This window comes from Echinops telfairi, unplaced genomic scaffold, assembly GCF_000313985.2.
Source record: "Echinops telfairi isolate 266 unplaced genomic scaffold, ASM31398v2 ScPeMD7_5592;HRSCAF=6446, whole genome shotgun sequence".
In the NCBI taxonomy this organism is placed as follows: domain Eukaryota; kingdom Metazoa; phylum Chordata; class Mammalia; order Afrosoricida; family Tenrecidae; genus Echinops; species Echinops telfairi.
Window position 1 is genome coordinate 51,224,342 of NW_022109491.1, and position 12,375 is coordinate 51,236,716.

General features: G+C 44.0%; 1 protein-coding gene across 1 annotated transcript in view; it reads right to left on the minus strand.

Annotated features, from left to right (window-relative positions):
• Window positions 1-8,226: 8,226 nt before the first annotated feature.
• LOC101656230 (beta-galactosidase-1-like protein 2) overlaps window positions 8,227-12,375 on the minus strand; it is a 44,484-nt gene continuing 40,335 nt past the window's right edge. The window contains exons 14-21 of the mRNA XM_013007621.2: window positions 12,316-12,372; window positions 11,848-11,919; window positions 11,285-11,372; window positions 10,633-10,720; window positions 9,894-10,005; window positions 8,815-8,931; window positions 8,634-8,697; window positions 8,227-8,500 (exon numbers count right to left, since the gene is read on the minus strand). Coding sequence (XP_012863075.2) covers window positions 8,493-8,500; window positions 8,634-8,697; window positions 8,815-8,931; window positions 9,894-10,005; window positions 10,633-10,720; window positions 11,285-11,372; window positions 11,848-11,919; window positions 12,316-12,372 — 606 coding nt within the window. The 3' untranslated portion in view covers window positions 8,227-8,492. The remainder of the gene's footprint in view (window positions 8,501-8,633; window positions 8,698-8,814; window positions 8,932-9,893; window positions 10,006-10,632; window positions 10,721-11,284; window positions 11,373-11,847; window positions 11,920-12,315; window positions 12,373-12,375) is intronic.

Here is a 12,375-nt window from a genome sequence, read left to right on the forward strand (position 1 = left end):
ACCAAGCATGGTACCTTTGCTAGGGTCTGATCCCTTCTGAAAACAGGCCTAAAGTACATGAGGAAAAGTGTCACCCTCCTACTTGTAAGGAGCATCCTGGCTGAATTCCTTTCAAGAGAGGTTTGTTTGTTCTTCTGGAAATGTGTGTTGATCTCAATATTCTTTGCGCAAATCATAATTCCTAGCCTCTCCCAAATCTCCATAAATGCTTGAGGAAAGGGACACCCAGTGAGAAGAACCCATCGGTGACTGCTACATTAAGGAGGTTCTTTTTCGACACAGGGAGAGAGTTGTGGAATATATGGAAGAGAATGATATTTGTTCTAGTTCAGGGCTAGGAATGGATCTGAACCAGGGACCTAGACACTGATGATGGCACACTGTTCCTAGACTGTCCCTTATAATACCCTTCAAGTGGATCAGCACCAGGACCGGGTTTAGTTTATTCTAAATTGTGGTCTTAAAAATGTTTATACAATACACTCAGGAGGGAAAACAAATCTGAGGATAAGGATTAAAAAAACAAGTGAAATTAATCTCAGTCTTTTATTTCCATAAGATGAAGTGGAACCAGGAGACATGTCAATAGATAACAAGGCCTCAAAATGCTGGAGCTAAGTGAGTGGTAAGCTCAAAAGAATGAGAGAACAGAAATGACCTACAGAATCTGGGAAAGAAGGGCAGGCACAGGTGTCTGGGCTTGTAGAAAGGCTAAAGGGGAGATAGACAGCACTTTCCCCAGCCCACCTGTATGCCAATATTTAAATGATGAAGATGGAGGAAACTTTTACAAGAGATTTAACTTTTTTGTTTTCTCCTCATAAGACCTCCTCCAAAGGGCACAGCAACTCTGATTATGTGGGAGTCAGATTGGTGGGAATTCTTTATAAGACCAGTTTGTTGTAGGTTGATTATGGTCAGAGTTTTATCCAAGTACTGAACAATCACAGATTTTATCAAAACAAAGAGTTGAAGTTAAAAGACTTCATCTATTGGGATTGTCAGAATGAGGATCACATAAAACCATCAAGAGATCCATACAGTGTGTTCACCAGCAATAATAACTTGTGAGGACCTCATCTTACATACTGTGGACATGCTGTCAGAAGAAACCAGTACCTGGAGAAGGACCTCGTGTTTGGGAGAGTGGAGAGGCAGCAACAAAGAGGAAGGCCCTCCAGGGGAGAATGGACACAGTGGCCACGGCCATGGGCTCAGGCAAAGGAATCCCGAGGCAGACGGGACAGGACCAGGCAGTGTTTCTTTCTGTTGTGCATCCAATCTCTGTGGGTTGGAAGGGACTCATTCCAATGGCACTTAACAACGACAAAGTAACTTCATAATGATGTACTTCAGGAGGAAAAGATATCAGAGAGCCTATGATTCTAAGAAAATGGTGATTAAGGAGCACTATCTTAATATGCCGTTTCTAAATTTGAATAGGAGGCCCAGGAATAGCGAGTTGGAAGAAGAAAACATAGTGGAATGACTTGCCCTCCTAGCTAGAAAGTTCTAGTATAAGACTGAGCTGTTGAGACAGTGAGATGTTGGTACACGTTGACAAACTGAAAAAAGATTCCAGAAACAGAATCGCACATACATAGAAGTTGACATTTGCTATAAATCTGTGGGGAAAAGATAGTGCTGGGATAATTGGTTACACATATTAAAAATGTATATGCTGGATTTTCCCTCACAACACATAAAACATTAATTTTTCATGGATTACAAACCCAAAAGTTTATGACAAACATGAAAACTTTAGGAAATTTTAGAGAATGCATTGTTACAGAATTGTTGCAGGGAAGGACTTTATTGTGGAAAAAATATACACAACAAAATATTTCCCAGTTCAACAATTTCTACATGTATATTCTAATGGCACTGATTAGCTCTGGAAGGCGGAGCCCGTAGAGCAGTCAACACCTCTTGCTGCACGTGGAGAAGTAATACAGGGAAAGTTGAACAGAATGCACACATAATGAGACAACAGGCCCCCTGGGTTCTACTCTCTAACATCCTTACAGACATCAGACATATGAGTGGCTACCATCAGGAATAGGCACATGAGCTAGGTTAGCTTTACAAGGGACAGAGACAATTATTATTTGCTTGCTGCTCATAGTCCATGTAATTAAATGTGTGATTTCCGGCTCCCTCATGTGTAGGAGATGAAAAGGAATGGCTTGAACAAGGTCAAGTACTTAGGCCCTGGTCAGCACTGCATGGCACTGGATGGAGACCTTGCTTACATCCAAGTAACTGTGAATAACCAAATGGTATTGATGGCAAACCAACACTGTGAATTTGAAGAGCCTTGCAGGACCTCCATCTGGGAGCCCAGTAAAACGCAAGTTAATCATCAGGGTAGCACACTAATGCCTTAGTGTCAGAAACCAAAAGACATATCTTCTGCAGAAGTCAATGACCTGCAAAGAGAACCCCATTTCCATTCTACGCCTTGAATCAGCCTAAAAACCATCCTGAGTACTCTAGACACGTATTTCTAAATTACTCAATTACAAAGATGACCACGACAACACCTGGAAAAGCAGGGAGAAGTGTTATGCTCACCGGAAAAGAGAGTGGGAAATCAACTAAAGAAGCAGAGAAAGAAAGAGAATGAATTGGGGGCTTGTCCTAACAGTGTCCTTCTCAGAACTAGGCGTTACAGAGAAGACAAGGATAAAACCATTGACTCCCTTTGTCCTCTCATTTTGGTCTGTTAGATCAACCAACCAATGACCCTTTCCTGTTATTACTGTAAATCTAACTTTAAGAAGATTTAGAAAAGGGGGAGAACAAGTTAAGCATATGTACTGGTTGGTCTCATATTGTTCTTGGCCAGGATAATGTGGAAAGCGTATCGGTCCATTTCCCATCCCTCTTTTCTTTTGTCTCATTATTATAACTGAGAACTCCCTCCAGGACAACTCAAAAAAAATTTTTGTGGGTTTTTCTGTTTGTTTTCATTTAATCATTTTATTGGTGGCTCTTACAGCTCTGATAACATTCCACACATCAATTGTACCAAGCATATTTGTACAGAAGTTGCTACCATCATTTCCAAAACATTTTCTACTTGAGCCCTTGGTATCAGCTCCTCTTTTTTTCTCCACCCTCATGAATCCTTGATCAATTATATAGTGTTATTATTATTTCACATCTTATACTGCTTGTTGTCTCTCTTCACCCACATCTCTGTTATTCAACCCTTTTGGGGGTGGGGGGCCTATACAGTAGAATCCCAGTACTTGAGCACATCAGTACTCCACATAATCAAATTTTGACGCGAAACGTCGAGACCATTTTTCATTGGAGCTCGAACAAAACATCAGAATCCGACCCAATGCATGTGATCTTTTGTGAACAAAAGCAGTTCGTGTTTCAGTCACTTGACGTTAGTTGGTGTTGTTAGTACATGTTGTTTAAACTTTTTGCGACTGTGTTCCAAGCGTTTTACTATAATTTTCGTAGTTTTTGTATTGTTTTTAGATTAAAATACATAGGTCCTAAGAAAGAGTTTTTTGAAAAGAATCATCATGATAAGGAACTGGTTAACCGTGTTATCAATATTGTTGATAATTTAGTAAACCCTTTTAGAAAACAGTTAAGAAAACGCAAACAGCAGACCACATTAGACAGATTTTTATTTTATTTTTTTTGAGAAAGCCATCTAGGTCTTAGTGAAAAAAGGCTAAGAAGGGGGGGAAACTCCTGAAAAGCAGCTACCAGTTGATTTTATGGAAGGGGATAAAATCCAAACAATGACTCTCTCCACACCTCCTCTCCACATCCGTGCCCACAGATCCAGATCCTCATCAATCTCAAGGTACGTGCCATACTGTAGTTACAAAACTTTTTTAATGTTGTTGTTCTTATTTAAATTATATTATTCAACCCTGAACTTACGTAGTTTGAAATTTCTGTGTAAAGTTTTGTATAAAAAGGCAAGGTTAGGGTAAAAACTTGGTGATCAAGAACTGGTTAATTCATTTTCTGTTATTTCTTATGGGAAAAATTGATTCAGAACTCAACTGCATTGCATCTGGATGCTCCTTCTAGAATGGATTAGCATCAAGGTCCCGGGTTCTACTATATATCCAATCTTGTGATGGGTTCCTCCTCCCCTGCCCCCCCAGCCATCCCCCTCCCCTCATGATATCGCTACACCCACTACTGTTCCTGAAGGGGTTATCTGTCCTGAATTCCATGTGTCAAGAGCTCTTAGCTGTACCAATGCGTGTTCTCCGATCTAGCCATTTTTGTAAGGTAGAGCTGGGTCATAGTAGTAGGGGTAGGCTGGGTGGGGAGGAAGCGTTCAGGAACTAGAGGAGGGATGTGTGTTTCTGCCCAGGACAACTTGTAAAGTGACTGTTGAGAGATTTGCTGAAACGACAGCTCCAGTCAATCCTGAGGGAACCTAGACTGCACAGCATAAGCCAATAGAAGAAGGATCCATCCCCTGAACGCCCCACACTGACACTGCATGTCCTTGAACTGAAGATCCGAGCCCACGAGTCGGCCTGTGCCTGTGAACCACTCACCGCCTCAGAGCAGTGTTGACGCTCCTGTGTGTAGAGCAGACTAGGAGAGATTTCCACCTTCGTGTACAGAGATGCAGAGAGACATCTGCCCCTTATCCCACAAATAATCGTGGCACCACATCTCTCAGGGAAGAATGAGACCAGGCAGGGGAACACATGGGGAGACTTGGACCAGACAGAGGGAGAGTGGTTCCTTTACAGAATGAGCGCTCAGGGAAACCTTCTCTCTCTTCATGAAATCTTTAAGTTATTTTCCTGGGCATTACCTCAGAAGGAGGGAAAATGAGGCTTTCTACTCCCATAGAGAGTTATCATCATGGAAATTCACAGAGGCAGCTCTATTCTGTCCTCTAGGGCTGCCATGAGCCAGAATGAACCCCATGGCAGGGAGCTCTGTTTGGTTGGAGGGCAGGAGCTGGCGTCATCCTATGCACTGTATCTGGCACGTTCCAGAAACCCTGGGGCCTTATGCTAACTAATGGAAACAAAGTAATTTTGGATAGAAGTTCCCCAAAATCTCATACAGCCCACAGGCATCTCACACACACCAGGAGAATCTCGCAGACCCAGTGGGAACCCTTAACAACTCTGGTGTGCATGTGTGGGCCCAGAAGCCAGTACGTGCACTGTACTGCTTTGGCTGTTCCCGCCCAGACACTTACAAAATTGTCCAGTGTTGCCTCTAGATCTTGTCTCTTGGTGAAAGACAAGAGCCTCATTCCATGAACACTTCAGCACCTGTATGTTATCACTAGTTAACATATGTAAGGAAAAAAACCCAAGTACAAAAACGTTGTAAAGTGTATAATCTATGAAACACTGAAATACAGTTCTGGTTATTTTGAGAGTGTTTTCCAAGGGCCAGACCTCTAAGAAACTCAGTTATCTATTTCTCCATTGAGCTCAGAATGTTCATTGATCTGATTTAATCACTCCAGAGTAAAGATGCCACATTTGGAGGTGGTAACAATCATTATTTCTTCACATTTTTCCTTTCCTCTGCCTTGAACCCCTTATGTCTGATGGAATAGCGGTTATGCATCGGACTGATAGCCATGAGATCTGCAGTTCGAAATCATGAGCCCTTCTGTGGGAAACAGACAAAGCTTTCTACTCCCATAAAGAATTTCTACTCCGATGAAGAGTTAGTCTCAGAAGCTCAATGAGGCAGTTCTGCCCTGTCCTACAGGGTCACTATAGGCAGAGTCAACTCGATGGCAGGGAGAGTTGAGAGTAACACTACCGTAACTTCTCGGAGATTCCATCAGCTTGATTTGTCAGCTCACTCAGTTATAGAGCCACGATATCTTTCCCGTCACTTATGCTACCTACTCTATTCTTTTTCCCAGTTCTTTTCAGAACTAGGGTTTACGCACTTTCTTCGTGCTTTTTCCGGATTAAAATTACAATGCCATTTCTCATTTATTTAGGGATAAATTATTGCATATATTTTGCACCCTCAATATTTCTGCTTTATCAAGGTGGTCTCCTCTGTTGTTTCATTGGTGTACCCCTTTCCTAATGACTGTAGGCCTCTAAGTGTACCAGTCATCTCAACTGAAGAAGCTGCACCCCAGAGTGGGGGTGTCAACATTGGATTTCAGTTGGTGCAAGGGAAAGGGAGCTTGCAAGCCTGCAGACTGGGCTAGTCCAATTCTTTCATTCCTCACCCCACCACCAGCTCTTTCCAGGAGCTCTCTCCTATGGGAAGCAAAGCGGCAACAGGTTAGGGACCAGCTCTCCTGCTTGAATCTTCTCTTCCCGACATCTCCTTGTCACTTGCACTCAGACTCAGAGTCCCACCTGGCCCAGGCATCCCCAGGCTACTAAAAAGTGCTGGATCGACTGTTGTGCTCTGAAAGTAAATACTCTGAAAATAAGATCCTATCATTTTCTAACCCCAGAGCTCTCTTTCTGGCTCATAGAAATAGTAAGATTATCAGAGCAATAAGGAAGAGAAAATTGCCCCACTCATGAACTACCCTGGCCCCCCCCCGCCCACACACACACACACAGACACCCACAGACTTGTCCTCTGGCCATGCACCTGCACTTTCTGTCACAGGACCTGTTTCCTTCACCCACCAGGTTGTATAATTTTTTTCCTCCTGAGAATTCCAGACAGTTGATTAGGCCTTGCAGGGTACCGGGCTTGCAGGGCACCTCCAGAGTTGAACTGGAGGAGGAAGTCAGCTGCTCCTACTAGGACATCAAAATGAAGAACTACCAGATTATTCTATTTTTTAACAAACATTTAAAATAAAGGAAAAGCTGTATGTGTTTCCATTCCAAAGTAAAATGCATATGCAAAAGGCATTGTAATGATTATTCTGTTTGCAAGTTGAGAGAGGAAAGAAGTGTTGTGCTGTTACAATTCCAAAATAAATGACTGCCTGCTCATAGCACTTAGTAGCTATGCAACTACTGTTGGATCTTTCCTCTGCTGCCCTAGATACTTTAGAAACTTCCAAGAAAATTCTAGCAAGTGAACAGTTCACAGATATCCTGAGAGCCACAGCATTCATATTAGCTCTTTAGTTTTATTTATTTATGCCAAAAAGAAAATTTATTTGCAAAAGATCCAAGAGAAACATCAACTATTGAAACACTTTGAGCTCGTACCCTACAAAATGGAGGTGTTTGTCTCTCTTCTTGTGTAATGGCTTTGACTGAACTTGCTGGTAAATTTATCTCTGTAAAAACTAGGGAATAATTTATAAGAAAGGAAAAGAAAAACTCGTTGTAATGGTTTAGAGTTTACAAGTGAGCTTGTCTTGGGGCATGACAATTGAAATGTCATCTGAAAGAAACCTGAGTGTGACAGCACTCAAACATATTCGGCTGGATAAATGCTGCTCAAGAATCAAAGAACTATCTCGGAACCTAGACCGCGCGAGTACAGTCGGAATCCCTTACTGGCTGCATCTGCAACAGAGTCCACTCACAATACTGGGGAAGATAGAAGGTACAAATATAACACTTCACAATTAGTTGCAGTGCACAAGTAGGCTAGTTGGCTCCCCTTTACCCCGTAGGAGAAAGTCCGAGGAGGAGTTTGGAAGAGAGTTGTGTAAGAAAGATGAGATATTGTGGAGAAGAATTTTAAGTTCCTCATTAAAGAAGTCGATGAAGGCTGCATGCTGTCCCAGAGCCTGAAGACAGGCTCAGCCCTGCCGTTCTCCTCAGGCCTTTGGATGCACAAAAGGAAGAAATACTTTGTCATGCCACATGATGTTGCCGGCTCTTGCGCTCTGCTTTCTGCAAAGGTGAGTTCGGATAAGGAAAAGAGAGGCTGGTCTCCTGGTGGTGCGAACGTGTGGGATCGGTGCCATTTTGACAACTGGCACCTGAAGGCCCTAGTGGGGCTGAAAAGGACTAAGGCCAACAACAGGAGGGGCAGGAACAGAAAAAGAGCTGGCCTCAGGGGCCAGAGATGGGCACTAGGAAGTGGGTAAGGAGGGGCAGAGGACAGGTTGCCTTAAGATGGTTGCCCTAAGTCTTAAAGAGGTATGATTTTCACTTGATCATAAAGTAGAATAAAAGGGAAAAGCACAGTATCTATAGATTGTCTGTGTGAACCTGTGTATTTGATTTGATTTCTTAGGTCATGCTTACTTTGATTTGTTTTTCAGGGGTCAAATACTTGGGTTTCTTCTCATTTATCAACATTTTATTTGAGGATCAAATCACTTTTATTGCAGCAATATGAGAACTATTAGGTAGACATATTTTGTAAACATCAGCAAGAGGTTAGTTCAGTTCAGCCACAAGAAGAACGTTCTAGCAGGTTAAGAATGGCTGACTAATCCTCAGCCGGCTTGAAGATGAGCAGAGAGGCAGCGCCAGGACCCTTGCTGTTGCATCTGAGAGGAGCTGACTCCAGGGGCCACTGATGACATGGCTCAGCTCAGTTGATTTTCTTCTTTTTGTCATTCTAATCAAAATTCAAAAGCCTGGAAAAGAAATACCAATGGGCCCATTGTGGGTCACGTGTTCACTCCTGAGAGGCAGGGCCAGAAGAGACTTGCAAAAGTTCCAAAAATTACTGGTCCCAGATGCTACCAATGACCCTTTGGAATGTCGTACCTAAATGAGCGCTATCTGTGAACTTGATTTCAGGGCCAGCTTTCACCTCCTCAAACACGATGATCTATTAAGAAAAAGAAGGTTGGGAGGAAGACAGGTTTTTGCTTTTATGCTGAGAGCAAAGCAGAGTTCAAGGGAAGTGGAAGGGAGGCTGGGGGGAGGGGGTGCCCAGGAGATTCACCTCATTGTTTCCTGGTTGAAGCCAGACTCCGGGAAGGTAATAAGTCCCCTGAGGCCCTAAACTCCAGTATCGCCCTAGGTTTTGTCCATTTATGAAAATTACTCCTTTTGTCCAATGCTGGAAAATATTGGAATGGAAGACTAAGGATCTGAATTCTAGAGAGAAAAACACTAGGGTTGAAAAACATACACATAGGCACATGTGCACACATGCACACCTTACACACCATGTTGTTGTTGTTGTTCGGTGCCTTTGAGTTAGTTTCAACTCATAGCAACCTTATATACAACAGACCAAAACACTGCCATAGAGAGAAAATGATACACATCCAAGGCAAGATTCATTGAGGCTCGCACGCTCCTGTACCAAAGCCTTAGTTAGGAAAAACAAACAAACCAAAAAACCAACCTCAGTGCCCTGGAGTGGATACTGACCCGTAGTGAGCATAGCGGACAGGGTAGAACTGCCCCTATGAGTTTCCAAGACTGTAACTGTTTAGGCGAGGTCTTTCTCCTGAGGAGCTGCTGCTTGCTTTGAACTGCCGACCTTTTGGAGTGCAGCCCAATGCATAACCAGGGCTCCTCTAGATAGGTAGTAACTCAGAAAGTTATATGCTCTTGTCCTTGAACTTAGGCTGGCTCAGTAACCAGATGTCAGGAAAGAGGGCACTGATTTCTAACGGATCTGCCTCAAGTCAGGTATATCTTGGAATCTCAGTGGCAAGATCGCCAGCATAGGCTGGCTGATCCGTTCATTAAATTAGTTCAGGGTCTTTATTTCTGGGACTATGTCTGCTAACTAGTACATAATTTTCCCTAAATTCCCCATGCAGTGCATCTACAGCTATCCCCATTAGAAGGTCTCTCTCTCTCTCTCAATAAACTTCTACCCTTACCTTGGTTAACCCTGGAAAGGGACAGACCACAGATGGCTTTGAGGTGGCTGAGGTCCTTTTGAGCTTAGAAACCTTGACATAAATTGCAAATTGCAACCCATTTACCAAGAAGTTCTTTCTTAAAGATTGTTTTGAGGTGGGAGCTTGGAAGGGTCTATCTAGACAGGGAAGAAATTCCACTAACCTCCAGTTTTATTAAGGTGTCTCTGGGCTTGTTAGCAATTCTCAGGAAACCCAGGAAAAAGGCAGGGCCCACACTGTGATCATGGATTGGTTTCCACAGATTAGGTAGGTTCCTGAGAGAGAAGTCAAGCAGCAAGCAGACAGGTCGTATCTTTCATTATAATGTATCTGTGTGAACTGTGGGGGTGGGATCTCCTGCCAGAACCCAGTGTCCTCTCTAGAGCACCGGCATATGCCTATACGGCACATGATGGGTATCGTAGATGTGGGGCTGGCAGTAGGGTGAACGAGATTAGTCTCTTCCCCAAACTACTATGAAACCTAGGGTCATTCCCTGAAAGTTTAGTCCCCCAGTCTTTCTCATCTGTAAGCCAAGGGTAAGGCTGATGATAACGGAGGTCCTTAGAAACTCTCAATTACAAATCTTTGTTTTCACAAGTTCACCCCTTCTTGTTCCCTTCCCTCTTGCTGGTTCTTGTTCTGTTTTGTGTTTTCTCTTTGGGGCGCCCCTTTGGGAAGGAGGTACCTCTGTGCTGCTGTCTCCCTCTTCACTGGCCTGCTCCACCTCCCTCCTGCCTTCCTTCTCCTCTGTCCTCCCAGCTCACTACTCCATCTTTCTCACCTCTCCCATTTGTTAATCATTCCTCTACTCATCCCCTCCTCTTCCCTCTTCCCTGCCCTCTGGCCTCTCTCTTGTCTCTCCCCTCTTCTTTCCTCCCCTCTGTGGGTGGGACACCCACCTTTGTATGAATTTTGGCTTCATCTCCAGGCTGAAGATCTTAAATTTCTTTAATGGTGAGTTATTCAGATAGATGTTCCCTGTTAAACCTAGTGCCGGGGGAGAATGGAGTAAGCAGGATGCAGAGATATCCACTGCCTGGGGCCAGCTTACCCCTGAAGAGGGAACGTTTCTATAGATGCTTACAATGACTTTTCTGTCCGAGTGCCTTTACCTCCACCCTGAGGGCACAGATAACATGAAACTTTCTTTCAGGTCTAGCCAACACAGTTCACGCTATCTCTCAGGGAGGTCAAGCACCTGTACTTGGGGCAGGAGAAGGAAGCACCAGGGCAGAGGCAGCACAGCAAGTCTGGGGATCCAGAGAAGAAAGCATCGAGCATCCTTGGAAGGGGTAGTTCTCTCCCTGTGTTTTCTCCTGGTGAAACGACTGTCAGCGCCTGAGTTTTACATTCAGAATACCCATGAGGGACCCCCACTGTTCTTGCCCAGCAAAGGAAAGCTGAATCAAAGTTTCTACACACGAGTGTTTACTTGGCTGAAAGTCGCTGCTCTCCAAACACTGAATAACGGTTCATACCGTCCTCGGTGGGGGACAAGAGCAGCCGAAATTTGGTTCCTCTGAATCTCCACATGTCCCTTCAGCAGCCTACCTTTTCTTGCACTATTGATATTCAGCCCATAGGTGATCCGGCCTTGATTCTCCACCAGGATACTTAGAGTCCAGGAGTTCTTGTAGTGCTGCCCAACACATACCAGCCAGAGTGAGCACCCCTTGGTGTCCTTCTACAGACTTCCCAGTTTCCCCCTGAAACTAAGAGGAGGGCAGAATGGGCCAGAACCAGCCTGGAGCTTCTAGCTTGTGGTTAAGGAAAGTGTGTGCTTCTCCAATTCACCCCCTCTCTTCTGCCGGTCCTCACCCAGAGGACACAGAAAGTGCCCTCTCGCACAGAAAATCACTGGGCATTTGTCTAGACAGTCAATTAGGGCTGATAACTTACCGAGGGCTTCAAGAGCAACAAATATCAGAGGGAGGAGTGGTGCCATGCTCACCTGGAGTACAGACACTGAACCTCAGAGATTCACCCAGTTCCCCCTAGTCCCTTTAGGTTTCCTGTGCAAGGGATGCCTCAAAAGACCCAGCCATATCTGCAACTGAACCTATGGTCCAGGCTGTCACCAGAACTATCAGACCTTCAGCAACAGAATTGCATACATTTTTGGCAGGAAGGGTGAGCTGATCATTGGATTGGTCCAGAACTCCTATGTACTTCTCATCCACAAACACCTGTAAAGAAAAGGAAAGCAATATGAGGTCCTCCTCAGGAAAGGGGGAAAGAGTTCACTAAGCTTCCTTCATCTGTTACAAATATTTCAGATGAGTGCTGTCAGAATTAAATGAGAAGAGCCCACTGTACTGTGCTATCTAAACACTAGCGCTTAACTCTCCCGAGTTTCCTTAAAACACTGTCCGTTATCAACAGGACCCTCTCAGAGGTGTTGCATACCTTAGACATACAGGAGCAGTAGGAACATATAAAATACTTCCCTGAAGGGATAGGGCCTAAACAGTGTGAATATTTTGAAAGTAAAAGAAAAAGTTGAATTTCATTTCAACTTTCATCTCAGCAACAGAGTTGGGTTATATGAGAAGTGCTGCCCAAAACAGCCTATTGTTCCCTACCTGAGCCCGATCATGAACATTTCTTTTTGACATGAGGATGCCTCCAGCAGAGATGGAAGT